We start from the raw sequence: 27562 nt of genomic DNA, 5'->3' as shown, positions 1-27562 counted from the left end.
AAATGAAACCACTGGAATATAAACAACACAATTACACAATGTTCATTCCTAACAGATGTCAAAATATATTTGTCAGTGATATTATTCATGATGGAACTGTAGGAAATAAACATTTTCAAGTACCAAAACTCCTACAGAAGCTCAGTATGAAAGTTAACCACTGGATTAAAAGAGCAATAACCATTTTCACTGCTTAACAAGATTCCAAGTATTCCACCAACAGCTGACAACTTGGTTCACTGCTCAAAACTTCCATTAGAAATCTTATCACTTGCGCTTAACATATTTTTAAAAAAATTGAATGGTTATGATTAATGAATTACCTGTTTCAGTTTTACTGGAGAAACCTGCTGCCTGTTTGATCGCTGCTGCTGTTAATGCTAATCCTCGGCTCCTCCTCAGACCGTGCTGTAACACAGCTTCAAACTGGGCACACAAACAAGTGACTCTGCAACAGAATTTTAACAAGAAATCCTGTGAAAAGCACAATCAACTACATTTCTCTATAACAGATTTACTCCAAATCTCTGAGTAGAGAATGTAAAGGTGAACCCTTATTTTATGTATAATGAAGATCCTTTGTATGCACTAATCTCATTATTTGCAAACAGTAAAACAGAGCCATAGTCTCATCATGGCTATTCAAAGCTGGGGCACAAATTACATTTAGAAGAATTAGCAATCACTTTGAAAAATCATCCACACCAGCTATAGTGTTCTTTAACCATGGTATTTCAACTCTGGGTTGCCTACTTTTAATGCAATGCATATGTGAAAACGTAATTATATTGTCATAAATGTCATAATTATATTGTCATAAATGTACTATGTACTACACAGGCACCAAATGATTTTCTGAAAATATACTAAAATGACCTATACTGTACATGACCTGTACATTATAATTCAAGCCTAGGAAAACAATTAAACATTTTAATGTCCCTCTTACATTTTAGGCATAAACTATGCTTCTTTATGCCAAAAACAAGAAGCAAGATTTTCTAGTGATGCATTTAATCTTCAGCTTCTGATGTCATTCTCTGTGATACTATTTATAAATCCCCCCCCCTTTTTTTTTTTTAATACATAACCCAGTTAACATATCAATTTTTACACAAGTATTAAAACTGTGCCCTTGCCAAAACCAGGAATATTATTGTAACCTACAAAGAATAGTAAGGCTTAAAGAATAATGGAAGTTACACGACCAACAAGGAATTTGCATTGGTTTTCTCTAAACGTTACTAAGTAAGCAACACTTAAACCTTAAGTTTTAAGAGAGCTGTCACCTGGCTGCCAAAACTGGTTACTTAAAGGAAGGAAAGATACTTGAACTAAAAATCAAGCAATTAGATAAGAACAGCTGATAAAGTGGCTGAGGACTTTGCCTGTGCATTCCAGGAGAACAGAGTTCTATTCAGGGTCACAAAAAAAGCACAGGATATCAGGAGAAGCACTGAAAGAAGACAGAAAAATTTGCATGTCTACCATAACTGCCTGGGCAGTAGAGCTTTTAAGCATGTACATCTATGTTAGGAAAACTTAACCTGCAACACTAATGAAGTATAATATCATTCTAACAGTTCTCAAGAAGATTTTTGAGCAGTTATGATTACTTGTTGCTAAAAATAACCACTGCTGTTAAAAACGGAAATTCCAGCAGATAAATGACCAAAAAAAAAAAAGTCTATTTGACTTTTCAATTCAGAAAAAGCAGAACAGAAACTGGTTTCTGTGAACCATGTTATTAAAAATCTACATGCATTGAGAAATAAAGCAAGAAAACCATGCAGCATTTTATAGATTTTAACCATTAGTAAAACAAGATACAAAAAAAAGTATTCTGCAATGCCCAATACACATCCTGAATTTACTAGATAGTATCATGAATGCATGTTAAATAAAGAAATGTAGAAAAACAGAGTAATAATCTAGACTACTAGACATAGTAGCACTCTGAACAATTATAACCTCAAAGACAAAAAAAGCTCAGAGTACAAAATGTGGAGAACCATGGACTTCACTGGATTTTGATCTAAACTCTGAGCCTATCTTCAGAATTATCTCACAAGTAACAATATACCATAGTAACAATCCAAAATGCAATGAAATTAAAGATCTATGTATCCATTAATGCAATTTCCACTTCCTTCTGAATGTTCTGAATGAAACTATGTAGCTGTAATCCATTATTTTGCATGTCCACTGAATTCTAAGGAAAATATAAGTAAAATTTCGTCAGCGTTTTATCTGTTGAATTGTAACTCCCACTGTTTATCAGAAGCTAAGTATTAAAGGCCATCCCTCAAAGTATTAAACAACTGCAGCAAAGTAATTCCTCAGTTTGTGTGAGCCACAAAGCAGAAGTTTTATATCCAGAGAATGTGTTCTACAAAGGAAGTACTTCCATCTCACTGAGTTTATATAGCCTGCTAGACAGGCAAACCATTGTCAGTATACCATCTCCCATTAAATAAACAACAGAGATTAAAGAACAATCTCTAGTGGATGCTTCTGTGCCAACAGCTACAGCTGTGCAGTCACTAACTGCTGGGTGCTTCAGTCCCACCATCGCTTTATCCCACATGCACCTTCCTGCTACCTCCCTTGCACCAACTTCTGTCCACCAAACTGATCAAACCCTCCACTGAACTGTTCCCACCACACCAGTTGAACAGGACACTACATTATTTCCCAAAATAATGTAGGCCAAAACAGCTAGGGAGAGGACGGAATGACAGTAGTACCCAAAAGTCAGGCAGGATTAAGCTGCCATGGAGTAGCATTACTCTGGAGTTTCATTACAGTTGCATTTACAAGCTGCTCCCGAAAGGTGAAAAAGATGAAACAAAAAGCATCCTGAAAGATGTTCCTCTCATCTCTTGTTGCTTCTTCCTCCTTCTTATTATTTCCCATCGCTTTCCACTGCATTATCTTCCCTTCCTTGCAGGGACTCTAACATTCACCAGATATTTTACTGAACTGATTTCAACTCACTTGAATGGCAGCAAGTTATCCTTTTGCATTACTACTACTTCTGTTAAATTAATTCAGAGGGGACTGGATGATCAGGAATTACATAAAAAGGTGGTGCAAGTGCCTAGTACTGAAGCCAGGAACCTTAACGGGGTATCACAGAATGCTTTGGGTTGGAAGGGACCCTTAAAGATCACTCTGCCCAACCACCCTGCTGTGGGCAGGGACATCTTTGGCAAGATGAGGTTGCCAAACCCCATCCAACCTGACTTTGGATGCTTCCAATGATTGCATATCCACAGTTTCTCTGGGCAACCTGTTACAGTGTATCACCAGCCTCATTGCAAAAAAATTCCTTCCTTATATCCAATCTAAATCTCTCTTTTAGTTTAAGAACATTGCCCCTTGTCCTGTTACACTACAAGCCCTGGTAAGAAGTCATTCTGCATCTTTCTTACAAGCTCCCTTTGTATATTGAAAGGCTACAGATACACGAAGCCTCACCCCTCCCTTTAGCAGCAAATAATTGTTTTGCTGGCTTTCCAGAAGCAATGAAACCACATCTTTAGACATGTTCTTAAAGACTGCATTGGGAGGGGACTGGAAAGAAACAATTGTATACATAATTCATAAGTGGTCAGTGGATAATTAACTTTCCCAAAAATGCAGAGTCTAACTTAAAGGACATTAAAATTGGGAAAATAAACAACTGCATTTAATCCTGCAGTTTTATTTGACGTTCTTTGATAAGTCAAATTCTGAGAAACCATGATACAGAAACACTGCAATTCCTGTCTGCCAGTTTTCTTCTTAAAAACCTTTGAAACCAATAAGCCATATCCAACAACAGATGCAACTTTAAATGACAGTTTTTTGACTTGCAGTAATAAAAAGAAACAACCTGTCATACAGAAAACAAAGGAAAATAGGTTTAAATGTGTCAGGAATAACAAAAAAAAAGGAATGAAAATTTTCTTTATGAGTATGTGTTAAACACACTTGACACTTAAGCATCAAGCTACACAAAACAGAGTCATACAAGGTAAAAGACACATTCATTTTAGGAGAGTTTTGGGGGATAGTAGGCCCTACTAGTCTCATGTTCAAGCCCAAGAATTCAATGCTTAGTCATTAACTCTACAGCCACTTAAACATTTGTAACTTCATATTGAAGAATCTTCTTTGTTAAACTGTCAAATTCATGTAACAATATGAAAAGTTCAGAGTCCTGCGTTAGTGTCTACACAAACAATAGGAACAGTTTTTTATTTTGTGTTTTTGTTTGTTTGTTTTGTGGTGCTTTGGTCTTTTTTTTTTGTATCAAGTTTTTCATGCCCTATGGTTTGGGTCATTATGATACATAATCTGAGCATATTAACAGTTTCTTCGACTACTTTACCTGCTATCAGAATCTGAAGCAATTTCTTTTCTTCCTCCAAATCGTATTTGACACTGAAATAAAAAGATTTTAAGAAGTTTTTGTTACACTAGGACACTCAATATGCCGAAATACTTCCATTTAAGAATCAAAAAGGAAACAAAATAGAGTATGGGCAAATACAGCCTGCAACCAAGAAGTGCTTTTTACCATCATGCTCCACTAGCAGACTCCTGCAGTTCACATAATTCTTGCTAGCCAGAACAACACACCTTCATTTCCCAATGAAAAAAAAAATATATTACTTTTGAGTTTTAAACATATACCCACGAAAACAAACAGTGAATCCTACTTGGCTCAGTGCTACAATTAAAGAAGAATCAATCTCTATAAAACATTTGGTTGGCTAACTTTTGAGGCATTCTTTTACCTCACAAGCTCTCTTAAACTGAGTAAAATCTATGAAATTCTACTTGCTAAACTTCACCTTGATATGAAAATCAATCTCATCTTTACCGTATTTTAACCCATTCATTAAAATCCTAGTGTGAAGGAAAAAAGTTGCTACTGTAACATTATCCAATTTAGCTTTGCAGGACACTACTATTTAACTCAGACATAGAATAAGTATTGCAAATATAATTTGTCTACACAAGAACTTTAAACAAGCAATGCATAATAATCATTTGCTAGCAGACACAAAAACTCAGTAGTACTGTATGCAAAACAAGATTTCTTCTTTATCTGGTAAGAAGACAGAAAGACAGACAGACAGATCCTGCCAGTACTGACAACACAGAGTATGTATACTGTAGAAATATTAATTGGATTTCTCACCTGTTTAACTGCATCTAGTAACCGTTCTAGAAGAAACTGTCTTTTAGTGTCATTGTTCTGTGAAACTGAAAAATCAACAAAGTTATATTATTAAATAAACACTGTTTTGAGAAAAGTAGATTGAAGTCAACATCAGCACTGTGAAAAACTTTCCTCATATGCCAGTTATTCCATTAAATTTATTTATGTATTTTCTCTAAGTAAAATGATGTGGTATAGGCCTGTATTTTGATGTTTCAAGTAGTGTCTCTCTAATATGCAGGAATACTGTCTGAAAAACAATCTAAAGTCTTACTAAAAATAAGAGTGGTTTCACGATACAAGGTATATTGCAGCAATATCAAAAATAATCTAATTGTGCACAGGCAGCACAGCTTGCTCCTAGCTTCTTAGCACAACCACCTGTGGGGCCATATTGCAAGGCTGGAACTGACCTAGTTTAAGATTTTTATATTTTTTTGGTTGGATTAGGTGTATGATGCAGCTCACCCTGCAACCCCATAAATTCTCATACTGGGACAAACTACCAGTGTGGTATATCATCAGAGCACAAGAAAAGAATAGAAAATGGGAAAGAGACAGTAAGAATACCCTGTTACTGCCAAGCAACCTTACTGTAGAAAGAGTTTTAAATTAGGTGAATGTAGAACAATTATTACGATAAAACCCTTAAAATTTAACTACCATCACAGCCTTCTGCCAGATTAAAACCTATAAAACATAGTTTGTTACTGCACCAGCAACCACACAACACAACTGAGCCATTTCAACAACAAATACCACTTTGCTTGTCTAAACATGCTTCATAAACTCATGTGAATAGTACAAAATTTGTTGTTTAATTAACCTACATTGCATCTACCATTTCTTATTCTGAGCTTGGGCTCAAAACATCCCTCAAAAATCTCTCTGACCTGCCTGTAGTTAAAGTCGTTCTATTCTCCTTTTTCTCTCAAAGAACATACAACTAATATATGCACAGACAAAGCCAATTATCAAAACTCAGCAAGTTTCTCCAGATACTGAAAAATCAAGCAGCACACAGTAAGACCTCTAGTAAAGAGGGCTATCAAACATATGCGACTCTACCTCTTGCTGGCCAGCACTGCCAGGTGCCAGCCCCAGGATTTCCTATCTTCATAATCCTATTCACAGGGGCTCACTTCTATCCCAGCAGGAGGGCAAAGAATTTGTCCTACTGAAATTACTCTTTGTTGCAACTTAAGTGTGGGGCTAGGAGGGGGAGTAAAAAAAAAAAAGTCTGTAATACACATGATGCCTGAATAAAGAAAAGAGGAAATATGTATGATTTAGGTGCTAAGCTTCACAATGCTTATTTGTCTGATTACAGGGAATTCTCAAGAAATTACAGTTCCAATTCTGAAGTCTGACTCAAACTGTGCAGACATGTGACTGAGGTTTGGTTCTGTTACTTAAATACTCCGATGTGCACAAACTCAGCTGAAAACACACACAATGCTCAACACTAGCAGGGGACGCCAGAAACAAACCCTACACCAAGTAGGTTCTAACTTCCAAACAGTTACGTCATTATGAAGAGAACACTTAATTCATATAAACCTTACTACTCTACTGTGTGCTGCTTCAGAAATCAGTCTTACAAAATCATGCTCAGTGTTCTTATCATGCGCACATCGCCAAGAATGGAGGCACACCCCTATGCATCCACTGCCTTATAATAAATCCCAGAACTGTAAAACAAAGAAAATGATTAAATCCCAACTTTTAATACAACTCTTTATAAACAGCAACATCAAACATACACAAACCTGGAGATATTCCACACTGTTTCAAACTCCTTCCTTCTACAGTCTTATGCTACCCGTGCACCTGGGAGAATAGGCGTAACGCGGCATTGCTCTTTACATTAAGGTTGAGACTACTTCTAAACAAATGCACGTAATTAATAAGACCCCGATCTGAAAAACATCTTTCAAATGAAAATACTAATGATGTGGCTTAAGTTTGTATTCCAAGTGCAATCCAGTTTTTAAATTTCAATCTCTTTGGCACCTTTCTATCTACTTGATAACATGGAAATGGTTTGCAACTAGATACCAGACTCTGAACATAGAACACAGAAAACCCACAGAAGATGATCACTGTGCTAATTAATGTTCCCAAAGACTAAAGAACATGATATCAAACAGCCTTAAATTTACGCAGAGTGCAGTATAACGTCTATTTTGTCCTTATTGTACTTAAATTTGGGCTAATAACAATTATGACCGCACATGATTATGACCAATGATTTCCATAGCTAGTTCAGATCACCTTCACCGTTAACAGGGTTAGTAGGCCACTGAATGTCTATACAGAGGGCTGGCTGAGGCTGCTGCTCAGTGCAAGCCTGCAGAACTCAACTATTGCTCTGTTTAACACAAAGTTCATTGGTAGATGAAAAATAATATTCACAAAGCCTATGTTTTTTTGTCTTAGAAATTGAAACATTAAGATTGCTTTTTTCCCTCCAAGCAAAGGATAGGGTTTTTTCTTTGAAATAAACCTAGAAAATGTCGTACTCTAACAATGCTTGTAACTGGTACACAATTTTTAGAAGTTATTTTTGTCTCAATTAGATGGAACGTAAAAGCAAACCTCTACCAACTCTATTAAAGATTTACCTCTTTTGCAGTCTTCATGATTTTCTAAACAAAGTCTTCAAACAAATATGCATATATTCACACACAAAAAGTACCAGCTGAGTGTGATCAACTCTAGTTAATTTAAAAAATAACAGTGTACTACAAACTGAGCAAAATACCCTTCTACCGATTGAGAAGTAAAAGCTCCAATAATGCACATAGAAATACAAAACATATAACGCAAAAGCCAGCATTACTCAGAAGAAGACTATATTTAGACTACCACAATAAAAAAGGAAGTTCATACATATGTCTAGAAATAATTGTGAAAACATAAGTATAAAATAGCAAAAACAAGAGCCTCCTCCTATCTCCAACTGTTCAGTCAGAAAGTTAAAAAGAGCCTCAAGTCCTGCACCTGCCTCTGTAACCCTGCCATTCTTCGCTGTTGATGGTCATGTTTTCCTGTTTTCAAAACAAACTTCTCTCCATGCTGTGACAGAAATATCCACACAAATAGCAGAAGAAATTCACTATGCAAGTACAGGAAAACAGGATTTCCATCCAATTCTTTACAAGTATGGTTGTCCTCATCCCCGTATGTTTTGTTTTGTGTTTTTTTTTTTTAAAAAAAAAAATGTTTTGTTTTGTTTTAAAAAAATACTCAGAATGCTCTCACATACTTCTTGAAGTCTTAAATGTAAAATTGCAGCCTGTAACTGCTTTTGCTTGCTCTAATACATTCTAAGGATACAAGTCAAAAGCAACTCCAGGCCTGATTTACATACTACCTTGTAGTACTATACTATTGTGATTCCACTGCCTCATACTGAATTAGCCTTGTTTCTTGTGCAAAGCTGTCATAAAACTGACAACATCGCTGATTTTTGACAAGTATATAACTCTACTATCCCTGTGTAACTTACATTGAAAGTTTATTTTTTTCATCACTGTCCAATAAAACAGTTGTACATAATTAATAGGTATTACTAAGAAATGCTGAAATCAACAGGAAGTTGCCTTCACATCCACTAGAAATACACCATAGTTAAAAAATATGTATGTTATAAATAGATAACAGGCATTAAGAAAGGAAGTCTTACACATATATTTTAGGGGGAACCCTTTTAATTTTCAGGTCTAAAATCGGGCATGGAAATAAGTATAGACCATGGTGTTAAGTGGTAGAAAATTCACATAGGTCTTGGCAAGGGCTACATACACATAGGTTAGCCAACCACTTGGACTACTAGCCCTAGTGTCACACCAGGCATTATTATTTTTAAGCAATTTAATATTTTCTGTCCCCTTAATTTTGTATTTTTTTTTTAATAACTACATTATGAGCCTTTCTTTATGCCACAAGAGGTGCCACCTTGCCTTTGAGTCACAAAACTGAATTGAAATGAAGCTCCCAAGTCACCTAGCCAGACTTAAGCGCTGATTTGCACAAGGCCACTCCCAGCCTGAACTCATCATTGAAGGGCTGAGGTTTTCCATATGAAAATAATGACTCTCAAGAACTTCAGAATTAGGATTTAGTCTACAGTTTTAAGACCTGAAACATTCAAGAAACTTTCTTCTTCCATGGTTTGAAAGATTTGACTGGTACTTGCATTTTTCACAATGCTAATTTACAATTTTCCCCACAACAATCTATTTTTTCTTCATCTCTTTCGTAGTATTTCATTTTCTGCTTACTACAAAGGCGAGAACAAAACAGAGAAAAATACAGCTGTTTTCATTTTTGGTTTCATTTTCAGAAATGGCTGCTATTCCTAAAAAACATAATGTTTAGGTAATTCAGTTGGCTCTTCAATTTTTTTTTTCTTAGCATCTTTGGCAAGCAATCTCACCATGCCTCAAATCAGGATGGAAGAAAAAGCTATGATCCAATTCTCAGCACAGACAACACTCAGGGTTGGAGATGACATCCATCACTGAAGTTGTAGAAACAGAGCCATGAAAAGTATTTTCTAAAGCACCTCCCTTCTTCGTGGAAAAAATAAAAAAAAAAAAAAAAAAAAACTTATCAATGTGCTTCAAGACATACTAAGTGCCACTGATGCTGTCATGCTGTCACGGCAAACAAACCTGCTGCCCTTCAGAATGGACTGTCAGCCCAGTGCCTGCACCCCAGTCACCCCACCAGGGCTCACCAACTGCACGTTAGAAAGTCTTTATTTTGTGAGGGGTTGCTTCAATTTACTTTTGGCCGTTTATTTCCTCAGAATATCCCTGAGTCCTGCCGAAATAAAACATCCGTGAGGGGGCCGGGGCAGCAGCGGGGCGCGGTGAGGGGGACGTGAGGGGACCCTTACCAGGGACCGAAGCTCCCCGCTCCCGCCGCGGGGGAGCACGGCCGGGAAGGGGCCGTTCAGGGGACCCCCGGACCGTTCAGGGGACCCCCAGGGCCACCGCAGCCCCAGCAGCCCCCCCAGAACCGGCCAGATCCCCCCACTCACCACTCATGGTGCCCGCTGGGCTCGCCACCTCCCTCAGCCAGAGCCGCTCCCTCACGGCCCGGAGCCGGGCCGGTCCCGCCACACGCTCCACCCCGGAAAGCCACCCCCTAGCTGCTCCGGAAGATAAACACGGCGGGGATAAACGAGGGCTCTGCACCGGCTGTCGGTTGCCGAGCACGGCCCTCGGCGCCCGCAGGGCCCGCCCGGTCCCAAGCGCCGTGAGGCGGCGGCCCCGCGGCTGAGGGGGCGCTGAGGGGGCGCTGAGGGAGGCGAGGCCGCAGCGCTTCGGGGCGCGATCGCGTTCCAAAAGCGGCCCGGGGAGTGTGAAACCTCCTTCCAGAACAGCTGTCAGAGCTAATTTGAGGCTTTTCTGAACGTTCGTGGATTCATTTTGAGGCTTTATGTCACTGTTTTCTGTTCATCCGCTGTGTAAATCAGAATTGAGGAACTGCAAGGATCGCGAACTCCAACTCCCGGGTCCACAACGGACCACCCAAAAAAATAAAAAATCTGTATGCAGCGTTGTGTGTATTTACCACAAGTTGACTAGAGGGAATGGCCTCAAGTTGCACCAGGGGAGGTTTAAGTTGGAAATGAGGAGACATTTCTTTTCAGAGCAGTGAGGCATCGGAATGGGTTGCCCAGGGGGTGTTCATGGAAAGGCTGGACCTGGTGCTCAGGGACAGGGTTCAGTGGGTGACATTGGTAGTAGGGGGATGGTTGGACCAGATGATTTTGAAGTTTCTTTTCCATCCTTAATGATTCTATGTTCTAAGTTGCTCCACACTATGCAGAGCAGCAGATCACAACCTTTTTTCTCAAGATTTCCTAGGTACAGCAATAATAAAAACTGTAATAGTCCTGTAGGCATTTTTCCGAGTTCTTGGCTGCATGTGGGAGACCTGCACAGCTAACTCCTAACTGATCCAAACTGGCTGTGGTCAGCCACAAAGATGCTGCAATACGGATCGTTCATAGCATTTGTGCAACTTGCTAGTCTTACAAGCTTATATTTTATCCTTCATGCAAGAACCTTAGATGGAAAGTTAGCTACAAACAAAAGGATTGATGTTATAGTTGTTCAGGAATAACACTGGCTTAATACAAGGAAAATGACATTTGGGAGGCAAGGTGACACAAGTATATTCCTAATTTCAGGCCACATGATAGCCTACCATGACAGTATCTAATCAGCAGTAGTTGTCCAAATAACAATTAAAAATAATAATAAATAAATTTTAAAAAAAGCTAAGTAAAAATAAATCTTTATAAGACAGTCTGAAAAAAAAAAAAAAAAAAAAAAAAAAGTTGGTATTTAAAGGAAATTGTCCACCATCAGGATTACATGTGTGGTACTCCACAGCACCACAACCCCCTTTTATGTGACCCTGAGATCCTATCTGAGCTGGGTGGGACTCTGTACTCAGCAGAGGTACTCATCATTGGAACATTCCTATTTCAAGCATCACAGAGGCTATTTGAAATTATTCTTTGCAATGCTGGGAATGCTATGTAGATCTTCATTTCTGCCTCAAGCAATTTTCAGCATAAGATCTGAATTTATCATGAAACATATAATTGCAAGATTGTTTATTGATGAGTCTGCAAATATCTGGTGTAAGTAGATAAAATTTCAAAGTACTGAAAGAGCCATTCTACATAGGGACTTTCAGAATTTTAAAATTCCAGTCACTAGTTTGGTATTTGAGAATAATGTAAAAAAAAATTGAACAAAGAATTAAAAATAATATGACAATATCAATGAAAGTTTGATTCAGGGTCTAAAAGGAAGATGTACTAGCCTTTCCCACTATAAGTATGAAGATTAATAGCTATACTGAAATAACTGAATTATTATTATGCAGTAAAAAATAGCTACTTCTCTCATAGACACCCAGCACCCAGAATATAGTTGCAGTAATCAAAGGATTTTGTTGTAACTAGAACAGTAGCTCCTTCTTCTGTAGCTGGTAATGGAAATGAAGTTTCACAGCCAGTCTGAGGTTTTACCAAGCCACAGTCACTACAAGTGCATTCCTCCACTGAATACATTAATGTTTCACTTTGAAGTGAGTGTCTAATTCCATCTGTCTGCACACTGCTTTCTGTATTAGCCTTGAGAACATCATTCAGCTCCACAGAAGCACCTGTAATTATACAAAAGTTAATTTAGTACATACGTCATGCTATACCAGACATACAGTTATTAAGGATCCAAGTTTCTTTATATTCCACCTGTATTCCTAGCCTTAGTGAAAGTTTTAAGATGCAGTGAAAGTTGTAAGATGCAGTTATAAACAATAATCTTTCGTTGTATGACAATGTCCCCCCTGTATTTCAGGATAAGCATTCAAGTTATCAAATTTTCTAATCAGTTATTATTTATTGGCTGAACATTCCACAGATACCAGTGGAAGTTATTTTTACATTTTACAAATTTTTTCCACCTTCCAAAAATATACCACATACACTTCTCACAGGCCAGAAGATTAAGTAACATTATTTAATTTCTTCTAAGATGGAATGCCAGCGACCTTATCGCTCTCTATAGGTACCTCAAGGGAGGCTGTAGCAAGGTGGGGGTTGGTCTGTTCTCCCACGTGCCTGGTGACAGGACGAGGGGGAATGGGCTTAAGTTGAGCCAGGGGAATTTTAGGTTAGATGTTAGGAAGAACTTCTTTACTGAAAGGGTTGTTAGGCATTGGAACAGGCTGCCCAGGGAAGTGGTGGAGTCACCATCCCTGGAAGTCTTCAAAAGACGTTTAGATGTAGAGCTTAGGGATATGGTTTAGTGGGGACTGTTTGTGTTAGGTCAGAGGTTGGACTCGATGATCTTGAGGTCTCTTCCAACCTAGAAATTCTGTGATTCTGTGATTCTGTATCCTCTACATTTCCATTCAATAGGAGGAGAATGAAGCCATTAAAACAATCATCTGCTATTTAAGGTTCCTAAGTGATTTCTCAAACACCAGCAATTAAGCCAGGTATAAAAATAAGTAACCAAATACAGTTGTGACATAATCTAGAACTAACAAACAGAGATTGTTCATTTTACAAGTCACCATCTGGATATTTTACTCCCTAAAAACTCTAATAACTTCATTGAGACTATCTGAGAAATAAGAAACAATCCACAGACAGTTATCAGAATCTGGAATATGTTATATGTAATACGTAATATGTAATATGTAATGTGTGTACATTATAAGAGCAGCTAGAAGGTACAACAACTTAATTATTTGATAAAGAATCATACTTATTCACCTGTGTTTTTCAGTTTTTCTTTTAGTTGCCTTAGGTGCTTCCACTTAAACAAGACCATTAATGTGAATAAAGTGAGCATTAAAATTACTCCGAAGCCCAAACAAATCCAAAGAACTCCACCTGAATCAGTACCTTATGAAATAAAAAGATGCATTTAAATTCATTGTAAGCAATAACCAATGAACAGTAAACACATGCCCAATACATAAAACTTCTTTATCAAAGGAGCAATTTCTATTTCTTTTAAGTGACAGCATAAGTAAAGCTGAAGAGCTTTAACAGTTTACTCTTAACACACTCAAACATACTCATACAGTACTGAAATATGTATATATTGATATACTGTACATGTCTTTAATACTGTTGATCCTATATATTATTCTGATAAATATCTTCCAGGTTTTAGATTACCTTTTTTAAGTTTTTATGTATACGAATCTATGTAAAATAGAACATGAAAATACCCAGCATAGCTATAAAGTACCGCAGAAAAATTACTTACTCTTATCACAGTAGTTTTCACATGAAGGTGGTGGTGTACCAGAACATCGAAGATGACAAGGCTTACAAGAGAGCACCAGATTATCAAAGTATTCATTTTCAGGGCAGTGTGCCATCACGGTCAGTAATTACGGAACTGAAAAGCCACAGATATGGTAAAAGAGTGGGGACCATCTACAAAGGGCTTTTCAATTCTCTGTTTTAGCAGTTCTAAGAACTGTTAGCAGCAACAGACTTTGATCACTGCTCTACTACACAGCATCATGTCAAAAGGGTTCAACTCTGAGGCTCCCAAGAAATTTATGTTCCTTTTTGGCAAATCAAAATTGTAGAAAAAACAGAACAGCTGCACCAAGATAATTTTCAATGTAAATTCTGTCTGAAACAGAAAATGGTTATTTATAGAAGACATTTCTTGAGCAGGTGTTAAACATTACAAGATGTAGAAAAGCAAAAGGATCTCCAAACAGAACCTCACAATAGTTTTTCTTGGTTTTAGATTTTTTTTTTTTTTTTCAGGGTGATGGGGTGCAGTAAGTGTTTTCTTGTAATTTGCAAACTATGAGATGTTTATGTTTTGTTCTTCTGTCCCTGTCCAAAGGGAATGCGATTAAAAATTAGAGGCAGAAGGCACAGCAGTAGCAAGATATGAACAATCCAGTTTCTAGGTGTGCCACTGAGTCATTCTGCAACTTCAGACTACTTCCTTCGTACTTGTTTCTCTGTATGTACAATAATATTTAGAATACACAGATGATGAGAGAATTACTTTTTGTAAATGCTTTTCTAAATAAGATACTCTAAATGTACAAGTTCAACAACATTGTATTGTACCAAATACATCTAAGACCTTCAGCTAGAATGGATAGACAAAATACAGAGGTTCAGTTACTGGCATGTTACTCCTGAATTCCAAAGTATCCTCATTTATCTGGTCTATTAGGTTTTGGATGACTTGTTTTGCTTGGTTCACTTTTGGGTTTTCAACTGGCTGTTTTTTTGGGGGGATTCTTTGTTTTGTTTTGTTTTTCTTTTTGCATATAACCATGCTTGTATGAGTAATGAGTACAGAAGACCTAATGAACATTTCATATTTTTTTATCTAAAATAATACCTGTTTATTTATTTTTAAATGTAATGCAGAACCTATGCTGTTCTAAAACTGTGGTACTCAGCACAGTGAAATAGATGAGCCATAGATTTCATTCTTGTGGCAGAGCATACATGACACCTCCCTCCCAGCCGGGTGATGGGGCACACTGAGCATGTGTAGATTTATCTGTATATACACAGGGAGTGTAACATTTCTGAAAATAATATTTGGTCTCCTCCCATGAATTAAAAGCCTTGACAGTAGACCTCTACAATTAAAATAATTTACACATCCTACTTCTGCATGGACATTTTGTCTAATAGAATTTCTTTTAAGCACAAAGTTAGTCATCTAGCAAGCTGCAATAACTGCTTCAATCCAGTATCACTGCTGAAGATTGATTAGAATTACAGGCTTATTTATAGTTAAGTTTCTCCTTGATATGATTAAGTTAATTGCTTTTTTGACTACAGAAAGGGAAGAGAAAAATACTGTATAAGGAGTCATAATTTCATACCACATTACTATGTATGAGACATTTTCCCAGGAAATTCACCATGTGGGAATGCAAAAACTGTTCTTAGTGAAATAGTCTAATAAAGCAATCTGTATTCTAGTCTCTAGCACATTTAATAGCTTGTTGTAGCTTCTGCACTTTTTTTTTCTATAGGCCAGGTGCACAGCTGTAGGCTATTACAAGCTTTTCTGTCTATTCAAGATTAATAGTAACTATACATGAATTGACAAAAACTGATTTAGGTGTGCTGAAAGAAAACATTGATACAGACTGTGAGTGATGCAGAAAACGTCACTGTGAAGTCAGTGCTGGCACTAGAGTCGTAAACAGGTTCTGATTTAATTCATGCTTCATACATTCACGCTCTAGGGGAGGAAGCCTAAGTTAGCACTAGTGTATCATTTCTAATTCTGATGGAGCACCACTTGGTAGCTTATCCATAGAGTGATTGAAGTTTTTGCTTTGAAGGTGCTGCTTAACCTTTTTAGTCATGGAGAAGACAATCGCATGCTCAACCGTGCTCTGAAGAAGGCAGATGTTCATGAAGGTATCTTCATGGTATCCCGAAGTGTGATGAGTGAATTTCAGGAGAGACTGTAATTTCAGGAAAGCTGGTTCCAATGCTTTTATCTATCAATATAATCCCATTGACTTCAGTGAAGTGCTTTCTAATGTTATACAATATTTTCCAACAACTTCCTATTGTTGTATTTTTATATTCGTGTATACAACTTGTACTGAGACCTCTTATTATTTTAGAGAGAAATCAGCTGCCTAATTCTATTGTTTCCTGCAGCTGGCTGCCACACAATACTGTATCTATAGGATTATATCCTACAGTCTTTACTACAGTAAAATTCCTCATGAAATCTACAGCTCTCAAATTACAAAAATTGCAAATTATATCACAGCTGCTGAAAGCTTGTAATATTATTTTAGTGGACTATGGAAATCACAATGTGCACCACAACAGATGAATGAATCAGTTCCTTTATCAGTTTCATGCTTTTTTTCCCCCAATTGTACTAGGGATATGGGGGGATTCTCTCCGTTTTGTCTGCTTTTTACAGTTTTCTTGTCTCATTTTTAAGTACAGTAATAACATTGGCTTTTTTTGTTGTTGTCTTGACCTTTAACTAAATTATATATGTACATTAATTTCAAATATTCCTTTGAATAAATTGTATAAGTACGTTAATTTAAAATACTAGCTTTCTTCAACAAAGTAGTTTTGCTAAATATACAGGTTTGTAGCATTTTCATATTGATTTGAAGTTTCTCAAAGAAGAGCAAGATGTTCTGATTGACAGTGGGGAGAATTTTGCTGAAAGATGACAAAATGTTGTTGTTAAATAGCGTGTAGAAATCCCAAGTAGGCAACACAAATAGTACTGTTATGTTTGAACAATGATAATTGATAAACTCCTTAACAATACAGCGTTGTGAGCATGGAGAAAGGATCCTTGAAACTTGCTTGCTAGTGCTGGGTACTGCTAAACAAAATACCTTTACATGCTATTTGTCTTCTTCAGAATCTTTTTGAATGGAAGAGTGATTCTACTGAGAAGTGTCTGTGACTTCCCCCGTATGCATCCCCATTAGAGGATAATAAACGTACCAGAAAGACCATTCCAAATGTCATTATTTCCATGATTTAAAAACAAACAAACAAACAAACAAACAAACAGTGATTTCCATTATCTGTTGACCAGTTTATTCTCCTTTATTACTGTATCACTGCATTTCTTTATAGTAACTTCTCTTTTCACTCTCTCTCCTACCTAAAAAGAACAGCAGCATTTCTTTTTGTTTCCTTTGCAGCATAAAAAAGCTCACCTAATCCATTTTCATACAATACTTCGTTACATCTGTATTTCACTTTTCTTTGAACCTGTCTGAATGCATCTCACGAACATGGATAATCAGAATTGCATGAAATATTCAGTATTTGAGCCTTGCATGGTGGCACCCAGACACTGCAATTTCTTACAGAAATCTCTCTTGATATACACAACACTGCATTTTCCTTTTTTTCCATAATCATGTCACCTTTGTGCCCCAAAAGTTATATGTTGATCATTCACTGCACCTCATGTACTTCTTCTCTCATTTCCAATTTTAACTAATGAGTTCCCCAACTCGTGATGTAAGTTTCCGTTCCTTAAGTGAAAAACGTTGCATTCTAAGCAAATAACTCATCCTGTTTCTGCTCAATCCTAAAGGACATATACTCCTTTTAATATAGTGTCTGCAGTTCTCATGTTGATGATTCTTTCAAAATTAGTTCACAAACTTTATTAATCTATTCCTATTTCTTGTGTTACCATTAATCAAAACATTAAATTAGTCCCTACATCAATCTTTGAAGAGCTCCTGTAGTTTCCTCCTGCACAGAAATGGTACTTTGCTGAATGGTTGCTGTATGTCTTAATTGGTTATTTTATCAGTGCCAACAAACCCAGTGCACAAATAACCTAAACTCTCCCCACCCATGGGAGGAAAGAAATGGAAAACACAAGGCTCAAATCACATATATCACAAATTGAGGTGAGGATTCTTTCCAAGATGAAATCTTCTGTAGTTGATAATCTGTCTCCAATAGCAGTCTTCTGGTTCACAGAACCTATTAAAATAAGCTTTCTTTCCTAGTATTAGACTTCTGAACTACTTAATTTTTGCTATTAAATTCCTTCCTCTCTTTTCCTAGTCCATAAGAAGTAGGTCTGCCTTTACTTACTGTCAATGGCTTTTTTTTTTTTGTATAGATGTTGTAAAATACCTCTCCCTCCAAAACTGACATTGCTGACACTCTACTTGAATACCCCTGCTGTATGAAACACAGAACTGTTAATATCGTGAGTCTTAAAATAATTTGTTACTCTAATGTAATGAGCTATATTCTGAATCAGGCTATTTTGGCACAAAGCCGATTTATGTCTAATTAGTCAGACAGGTCTACAGGTCATCAGAGACATGGTAGATCATATACAGCTAAACTGATTAAATGTCTTGGTGTTAGTGAAAGGGATAGTCCTGCTCTGCACCCTACAGTATTCTGAAGCATAGGTAAGGAGAATTTTATCTTTCACTATTTAATTTGGGAAAAAAAAATAATTATAAAAAAAAAAAATTAAAAACACCTATGAGTTTCAACACTGAAATAATATAATGAAAATTCTGGACAGAATACCCCCAAAAAAATAATACACTTTTGTCAGTAATACAACATAAAGACTGAAATTCATCTCTCAAATCATTGGCTCAAGGTCTATGTACCACACAACTTCAACAACTAAGCTTTGTTTTGACACTGCTTTGGGATTTCTCTTTTCATGCTTCTGCCAGCTTCTTTGCCTGGCTGTACTTCAGAAATTCTGTTGGCATAATTACATAGCATTTAACAACCAAAAGAGGGTTTTCTGCTAGGGCTATTACATTCCCTTCACAAACAACATTAGCTTACAGCAGAATTTTTCTGGCTGTAGAGCTGCTTCTACAACGGTCATTTCGTGCTGATACAGCTCTTCTGGGTAGCATATGTAAGCCTCCTCCCCCCACTAAAGCAACTAACCAACCTACACTTTCAAGTAGTTTCGTATAGGCAGTACAGGCTTGGTCCTCTCCAATTCTCTAAAGCTATTTACCAAGGAAGTCCAAAGAAAAGAGTCCTTCATAAATGGCCTCATCACAACAATCCTAAAAATCTCTGAGATGAATGCACATACAAAGAAGAAAAAAAACAGTTTTTCTTCCCAGAAGTTTCGGCACTTCAGGGAACAGCAGTCTTACAGACAGTTATCTCCTTAAAAAAGCATTAAAATCATCTGAAACGATTATTTTCAGAAATCCATATTCTGCTAATTGTATATGTTATGGCTGGGAGGAGATAAACTGTTCTAGGAATAGGGTACACACTGTTAATAAACAAAAGAAAGGGGTTGTTAAAGGATCCGTTGTGCTCATCAACTTCTACATGCAGCAAAGAACAATGCTCTTTTTTAGGCACAATATTGTTTAATTTTGTTCAGGCACAGTGCAAAATGTGGATTTTGCCTGTTCGGTTCACCACATTTTAATTAGACCACTGCTTTGAAAAGAGTGATGTTGCTGTTGCTACATCTGGTATTTCCAAAAAAGATTAAAAACAAAAACCAACAACTCAAAGAAGAAATGTTCCTTAAAAGCAGTAATTAAAATAGCAATAGTATAAACATTTTCAACTAAATGTCAGAGAACTTCTGCACTCTTTACTATGCTCCAAGCTTCCTTAGCTAGAAGCTAAGTTAGAAGAGAAGAACTCCACAGAAAAGAAAAGCAGTGTTAATAGGCTTTCCCTCTGGGGAAGGAAGATGATCTTTTCATTCGTCTGATATTCCACATGTGCCAACATAGTTATGTAACTACTAAGGACAATGCATAAAACAATAAATGTGCAAGGAAGTTTGGATTAAGCTAATACTTCTTAAAATGCCAGTGACATTTTTATGATGGTGCAATAGTTTCCACAGAACATAGTTTTTCCTTTGTTTCTTAATGTAAGCACTTACATTTTGTACTGCAAAAATAATCTCCCACATACTACCATTTTAGGGACTTTGCAGATGGGGAAAAATAAATAAATAAAATTAATCAGTGATATAGTCCCAACAGGATTAATGCTGTTACAAGAAAAATACATGTGCATGAACACTCATGAATGACATGAAGAGCTTAGCAGACGCTACAGTCTGACAAGATTGTTTCTTCTGATAGATTAAGCCAAACTTTCTAGCCATTCAGTCTCTGTGGACAAGTTTAGGTAACAACAATTACTTTATTTCAAACTCCCTTGTAGGGCCTCACATTGCCAATATGTGCTCCCTCCTGAGACAGGAGGAAAATTCTAATTGATGTAGTTATCCCTGTTCCAGAATAATTCCCTCTGCAAATGACATTTTCTGGAATAAAAATACTCACATATAGTAGTAATTCCAGAGTGATTAGTTCTATCTAGAAACAAGCTCACTGTTACGTTCTCAAGATTTCATAACAAAACTACTTTCTGCAACAACATGATGAAGAGCTATAGAAGAGCATTAAAAATCAAATTACGTTGTTCTCTCTTCTTAACAATAATGCCATTTTGCTTTAGTCACTACTGAAACTAAAATCTTATGGGATCTCTACTGGACAAAACGTTCCCTCCACTTAAATTCTGGAGAATTAAGAGGCGGGGGGTGGGGGAAGCATATGAAAATCCCACATGGAACTAATTTTCTATTCCCACTTCCCAGGATACAGCACATAAAATTTCTGTATGAAACATAAGTGCCATAAAACTCTTACCATGTGTATAATGTGTCTAATGCAGGAGATCTGGCCTAGAAATGTTATGGAATCCAACAATAGACATGGTAACTCTGAGCTTCTCCATGTCAGGTAGTTGATGCCATAAAAAAAGGTGTGATTACACAGCATTCTATGGACCCTGCATTAACAACCTATATGGATATTTTCAGAGCTAAGATCAACATTTTCATTATCTCACAAAAACATTCTTTGCTAACATAGCCTGGAAAAACTGTATCAGGTACAGCTGAACTCAGTTTGATAGTAGGGACTTGCCTTATGCATCTATCTATGTTAGACTGTAAGCCCCACTTTAAATGCTAACCACTTTTTCTGCATTTTTTTAAATCTTTGCGTCAAACTAAAAGCCTGACTATTTGATGGTAACCAGAATAGTAAATTTTCTCCACTATTTAACTCCATTTTAGAAAAATACTAGTTTATAACCAGTGGAAGAAAATCTTCTGAGGACCTGGAACTTAAAAGTTACAGTTGTTGCTCAGTCAAGTCAGCGTCCCAGCCTCCGAGATTCTCAAATTTGTCTCAGGGGAGCCGAAATACACTCTGTTTCAATTTGTCACTTCCACAGAATTTATACATACTGTGCTCATAATGTTTATTTGCCGCATCCAACAAACTTATGGGTGAAAGCAAAATTACTGTGACGAAGCAGAAGGTTAATTTCCTAATCACAATGTTGCTAACAAAGTAGCAAGATGAAAGCATAGGAACAGTTGAACAGGGATCTGGGTTGTATTTAACAGGATTTATTTCCAGCTGCTTCAGTATCTTCACTGACATGACACCTCCTCTCACTGATCCTACACCTGGCTCTAAAACCACACAGTCTGCCTTTCTTCAAAACAGATTCTCCCATCACTTAAATTCCTAACTCAGTCACTGCACACATCATTAAAGTGATCTCATTCTTCCCTTCCTTGGATGTGTTCTTTGCTCAGCACATTCCTTCCACATTAAGTAATCCTTTTGCTATTTACATTTTCAGTTGTCATAAGGTTTATAAACACCCCAATCTTTGTTTATTTTGATCTTTGATTGCAAAACAAAAAACCATACATAAACAACAGTTTTGATAGCAAAATTATTTAACCAAACCATCTCCCCCTACTATTTATCTGTTTGGAGGGTTGTGGCATCAAAACCACAAAAGAAATTCTGCCTAAGGAGTAAACTGCCATGACTGTACATGCAAAGGGAGGCACCTTGAATGAGGAACTAGCTAGCATCCATCTTAAAGATTTTTCAAATCCAAACAACAGGCTAGCTAAACTACAGATCACTCAGCTGAGAACTCTATTTAAAGTCACCTGAAAAAAAAAGGGGGGGAGGGTGGAGGAAGGCGATGGCTCTTATTAAAAGAAGACCTTTCAGTCTTTATTTCTAGAGATGTACAAGCAAAAGAATGAAATGTTGTGTGAAACACAACAGTGAGAAACATGTGACCATCTTGGAAGACAATGAGCTGAGCATCTGGAGTGTTTGAGACATGAGAACATGGAAACAAAGAAGTATACTGTGGTATTTTGGTATACAGATCTATGTATTTCTTTTGCTTTCTGAAGTACAAACAATTGATTGTATACCCCTTATGAAGCCTGGAATACGTGCTTTACCTGCACTGAAAGAAAAGCTTTAACTCTAGATTAGAGGCCTTGGAAAGAGGAGTCAAGGTCGGAAGCACATTTCACCAACCCACAATGAAAATGTAAAAGTTGTTGCTGAATTCCTTTGAGGATACCCATTTGTTAGCTTGGAGTAATTCTACAACTGGACTGTGGAAGACAGCTTATGTTTTCCCACATTAGGAAAGCCAAAGAAGAATTTTATTTATATCTCCTCCTGTCAGAGAGCTTAAAATAAAGACTGAACGTAAAACACAAATACAGCAATCATGTGAGTGTCCAGCAGAGGGAGAGTAATAGGTTCTGAAACAGCATTTGTTAAATAGCAGGGTTAGAACAAACAAATCAGTGAAAAGACGTTTCCAGGTCAAGATATCTTAGTCTGGATTATACATGGTCTCGTGCAAATATAAAAGCCTCTTTGTCATTCACTTACACTTCCGAGAACACGTGCAGAACTTAGGATAGCCTCAGCTCTTGAAAAAGCCATCATGTCGAAACATAACGTGGTGGTGGTGGTGTCTCTACTTCTCAGCTACGTCTCCAGAGACTACCTGGAAAGAGAAATTGCCAGAGTTTAGAAGTATTGTTTTATAGTCTCCTGGCACCTAACCAAACTTAAACTAGTTCATTATTTTCAGTTCTGTGTCAGACCTGGTGAATATAATGAAAGTTAGTCCAAAAAAAAATTATTTATATGTATATATAAAAATGCAGTTTTCCCTCAAGAGAGGTATATCACTTGAATTTCGGTACATCCTTAATCTATATCTGTCACAAAAACTGTCTGGACTCATCTAACTCCTCTTGTTTCTTTTATGTAATGTTAAATTGAATGTATAGAATGCCTTTTGGGCTTGTTCCTTCACATGTGCTTCACATGAAGAGCTGTGCTTCCATAATGGCGGTGTCACAGCTGAGCACTGTTTCCTATGTTATTCTTCTAATGTTAGTAATTTATCTTGCATCTTTTGTCTTTTCTTCCTTGCAGGTAAATAACTTGTTCTTTTGGCTTTGTTCATTAAAGACTCAATCTGACTTCAAAGCAATCCTAAATATCAGGCTACTCATTTAAGTGCATAACTAATGTACATATTTGAATACCTTTTAAGTTTCGGGGCACAGCGTCACAGTGCGTCAGCTGAATTTCAGCTTGCTGCTACACCAGAAAGGGAGGTCTTACTCCTTTCCTGCTCCTCCCAGTCTCAGCCAAACACTTTCTTTCCCCATGTTACAACAGCTCTGGAATTGACCTGATCTCAAGGCAAACTGAGTCAATTTCCTGGTAATCCTGCACCCTAAAACTACTCTCCTCCCTTAGTTACTTTATGGAATTCAATGAGCTAAGAAATTGGTAATGAGCTGTTGACTGTTTGGAGCTGTGAACTTGTGTGAAGCTGTCTAGGGAAAAATATTTTTCTTTTTGCCTTCAGTTCACATAACTGAAACATTGGTATTTATAGGTATGTCTGCTGGGGTGCAAAATGTTTGTAAGAACCTTGGACGAAAGGTTCTACTGGAGTACAGAATACTAGTCCCAATTTTATATGAACGAGGACTTCCATTTCACTGCCATAGGACTGACTTATCACAGGCTAGAAACTAGTGGTAAACTTGTGGAACGTACCCAAGATAGTTTAATATATGAATAGGTATCACTAAAAAAAAGGAAGTCTTGGTCCCCACTCTTACTTTATACCAGCTCTGGCATTTGCAACATCTTAAGAGTTGATTCATTTCAGTAACCCAGGAGGAAAATGAAAGTAGACCATTCTTTAACTAGATTAATAGGATGAACTCATTCTGCAAAGTGTCTAACAAGACCTAGAAGGCAGTGCAGGGATGGGTAGAAATGCGACTGATGGGGGGGAGGCAGTTTCTCTGCCCTCCAGTCCCAGCTTGTTCACCCTGACATGACCCAATCACTTATTTTCTAAGCAGTGCTTTGATAATGCAAATCAGCCATGATTTGATGATGAATAGGTGGTGATGAATATAGGTGGTTCTCACTGAGAAAAGCTTTTTGGTATTTATTAAAAGCAGAGATAGTGTATTTATTCTAAACACTGTGATGCAGAGAGATTTAAACCCAGAAAGATTTTATAATGCTTTAAAACCTCGACAGAACACCGCTATTTACATTCCAGTCGATATTTTGCCAATAAAATTATCACGATTCCACTTAGGTTTTGTTTTGAGTACCAGCTGTTCCTAAGTGGAAAAACAAACTACTAGCCCTGTTAAAAACTTCGTGTTTGAGTTTACATAATTCCTGTGTGTGACACAGCCTGCAAAACAGGTTTGTACACTCTGAAGGACGGTTGGCATCTTCTGAAATTCTGTGGGCTAATTGCTTATATCCTAGCAAGTACCTAGGAAATAAGCATCTGTCAGGGAAGCAGGGAATCTTGGATACCACAAGTAATCATTTTTCCCCAAAATCAGTGGTCATACATACTTCCATGCCTCTAACCAAAATGCAATTGTGCCCCAAAACAAAACAACAACAACAACAACAAAAAAAAAAGCTAAGAAGGCAGGAGAAGAAGGAGTAGCACAACTTTGGGAGCTGTCAGATCAAAGCTCTATTTCAAAAATATTTAGGAAGTCTTTCTAAGGAATGCCTAAATGCTTGTAAGGATTGCTGCCTACATGTTCTGTGTGCTGGTAATCTTAAAATAAGCCTTAATTACTCTGAAAATGTAGTACCTGCCTCCAGTTAAGCCTTTCCTGACTTGCAGGCTTTGTCAAGGCTTTTTTTTTTTTTTTTTTTTAAAGGCTTGCAATGCAGCATTGTAGTCACTATAAACCTGAGCTATTAAATGCTTCTAACGACAGGAAAAGTGTACAATAGCAAGCTACTCTGTCAGCAGAATTCATGAAGCTTGGTTTCCACTGGATTTTTATCTATTATTCAACAGTGGTAACTCCCAAGCTCCTTTTTTGTTCCAAATGTTGTTATCACTAGGGAAGAGGATTTTACTTCTGTCTGATCTTCACTGAAATTACCAATGTAAATCTTGTTGCTTTATCCAGCTGTTTCTTTCCACAAAAACTGAAAAAAAAATTAATTAACTTTTATCTCTTGTGAAATTTGGTGAAGCTGGACAATGCTTTCAAAAGTTAGTAAAAGACTTACAGATAGGGAGAAAAAAATAAATTGCAAAAGCCTTGTTTCCATACTAAATGAAACGAATCAGATACCTACTAGTCAACAAATGTCACCTAACAAGCAAAGACTCGCATTTAGAAAAAATAATTTTAAAAGTAGAGTCCTATCTCAAGGTGTTCATTAGGATTCTAGCTTCCCTTACTCCTATAGCCTGCTCATCCGTGTTACTGCTGTAGTATTTAGAATCTTCCTAATTACAGTCAACTTTGAATAATAGACGCCCTGACAATGTGTGCCTGAAAACTAGAAAGGAGCTAGAATAACCAGACCAGGGAATAACCAGACAATACCTTTCACAAGGTCTTTAAAACTCATTTTTAAGGTCCTGGTGATACTAAGTTAATGGTGCTTGAAGGAAAGACCTTCACCAACCAGGTATATAGTCTATAATCATGAATTAATTTACTTTTATTTTCTTTCAAAGTTAATTATCTGTGGTGTTGGTGGGGAGTTTTTCTTTTTAGCTTTTTTAAGTGCTGCCCTTCACACTGGCGTTATCCCTGGATATGATCAGTTAGAAGTACATTTCTGCATTAACATGTATGTTACCTACCACATAGAACTTTTTGCTTGTCAAGGGCTTATATGTTTCTCCTCATGTGCAACTAGGAACTATCCAGCTCTTCAGTCAGCATAAAGTCATGTAAATGCCACGTCAGGAGAGCTTCTGCAGTTCTGCAACCCAAGCTGCAGTGGATTTTGCACTGAATGGGGATCTTTGTATTTTAGTTTTAAGGCCGTCTACTTTCAAAACAACTCCATGACTTGTCCTAAGCATCCTAACATAAATAACGCTGTGAGTGACTCAGTCCTCGCCCGCGAGCACTCCAGCAGCCTCCCTGTTCCCAGGCACCAGCTCTGAACACCTATATTTAACCTTCCAAGCCAGAACACAGCCGCTGCCATGTCCAGCCTGCCAAACAAATCTCTTATTTCCTGTTATTCCTTCCCTTCTCCTCCAAAGATACGTAACGTATAGGTTGTGTGTTTTGTTTCTTGTTTTGTTTCTGAATAGAAGTTCTCATAGCCTTACCAGTCGAAGGTCTCCGTACTTGGCACCTAGTTTAACGGGTTTTTTTTCACGATAGCCAACAACTGAGTCGGCGTGCTGTGGGAATGCCAAACCCCCAAGCTTCAACGCGCCCTGTCGGCCCACGGCCACCTTTGCACAACGTTCACAGGCGCCTCGCGTGGGAGCAGCCGTGGTGAGGGACCTTAACGTGAGGGCACACGGAGGTGACAGCAGCACAGTTTCCGCGCTGTCACCGCCAACCCGGGCTTTCCAGAGGCGGCAGGGGCAGCTTCCCACGGGTAACGGCCGCCACGCCTTCACCTGGCCCCCGGGCCGGGTGTGAGGGGGGAATCCAGTCAGGCACGCGCTAGGCCGCAGCCCGGCGGGGCCGCGCCCGTCCCGCCCGGCTGCCGCCCGGGCCCCTCACGGGGCACGAAGGAACGCGGAGCCGGCACCCGCCGCCGCTGCCCCTTTGCGCACTGCATTTCCCAGAGGCCCGCGGGGCGGCCCTCAAGCGTCTCCTGAGGGAGCGCTGGCGCGAGGCCGACTGGGACGGGTAGTTCTCGGCCAGCCTGGGGTCTTGGCGCCAACTACATGTCCCGTCTGCCCCCCGGAAGCAGAGGCGGAGCCTGGAGAAACGGAAGGGCGGCACAAAGGCTGACGGGAAGCGTAGTTTCCTAGCGCGTAGAAAACGCAGGCAACTACATCTCCCATCTCTTCCGGGGAGGCGGGCCGAGAGCAGCTCGCGCGAGTCACCATGGGTGTTGTAG

At 38.0% G+C, this 27562-nt stretch overlaps 2 protein-coding genes across 5 annotated transcripts in view; both read right to left on the bottom strand.

Annotated features, from left to right (window-relative positions):
• SNX29 (sorting nexin 29) overlaps positions 1-10461 on the bottom strand; it is a 139197-nt gene extending 128736 nt beyond the window's left edge. For all 3 annotated transcript variants that reach the window (XM_084536434.1, XM_084536436.1, XM_084536435.1), the window contains exons 1-4: positions 10263-10461; positions 5192-5256; positions 4376-4428; positions 324-448 (exon numbers count right to left, since the gene is read on the bottom strand). In XM_084536434.1, the coding sequence (XP_084392560.1) occupies positions 324-448; positions 4376-4428; positions 5192-5256; positions 10263-10269 (250 nt within the window). In that variant the 5' untranslated portion in view covers positions 10270-10461. The remainder of the gene's footprint in view (positions 1-323; positions 449-4375; positions 4429-5191; positions 5257-10262) is intronic.
• Positions 10462-11837: 1376 nt separating this feature from the next.
• On the bottom strand, positions 11838-27257 carry TNFRSF17 (TNF receptor superfamily member 17). 2 transcript variants are annotated; one of them, XM_084536438.1, is made up of 5 exons: positions 26814-27257; positions 23045-23162; positions 14029-14163; positions 13527-13658; positions 11838-12409 (listed from the first exon to the last, which is right to left on the bottom strand). In XM_084536438.1, exons 3-5 carry the CDS (start codon positions 14141-14143, stop codon positions 12147-12149), a joined length of 510 nt encoding a protein of 169 aa, XP_084392564.1. In that variant the 5' UTR covers positions 14144-14163; positions 23045-23162; positions 26814-27257; the 3' UTR covers positions 11838-12146. The 2 variants fall into 2 exon arrangements, with proteins under 2 accessions (XP_084392564.1, XP_084392563.1); XM_084536437.1 differs by lacking the exons at positions 23045-23162; positions 26814-27257 and having other exon boundaries at positions 14029-14369.
• Between the last annotated feature and the right edge of the window lie 305 nt (positions 27258-27562).

The sequence above is a fragment of the Aythya ferina genome (assembly GCF_964211825.1).
Source record: "Aythya ferina genome assembly, chromosome: 15".
In the NCBI taxonomy this organism is placed as follows: Eukaryota; Metazoa; Chordata; class Aves; order Anseriformes; family Anatidae; genus Aythya; species Aythya ferina.
The sequence above is the reverse complement of the archived record's forward strand: the minus strand, read 5'-3'. Positions and strand labels throughout refer to the sequence as shown.

Bases quoted from the DNA above. Each gene is read 5' to 3' on its own strand.
- TNFRSF17 (XM_084536438.1), bottom strand. From the start codon at position 14,143: ATGGCACACTGCCCTGAAAATGAATACTTTGATAATCTGGTGCTCTCT. The intron at 13,659-14,028 runs GTAAGTAATTTT...TTATTTCATAAG, and splicing joins TGAAAACTACTGTGATAAGA to GTACTGATTCAGGTGGAGTT. The intron at 12,410-13,526 runs GTGAATAAGTAT...GTATAATTACAG, and splicing joins AGAAAAACTGAAAAACACAG to GTGCTTCTGTGGAGCTGAAT.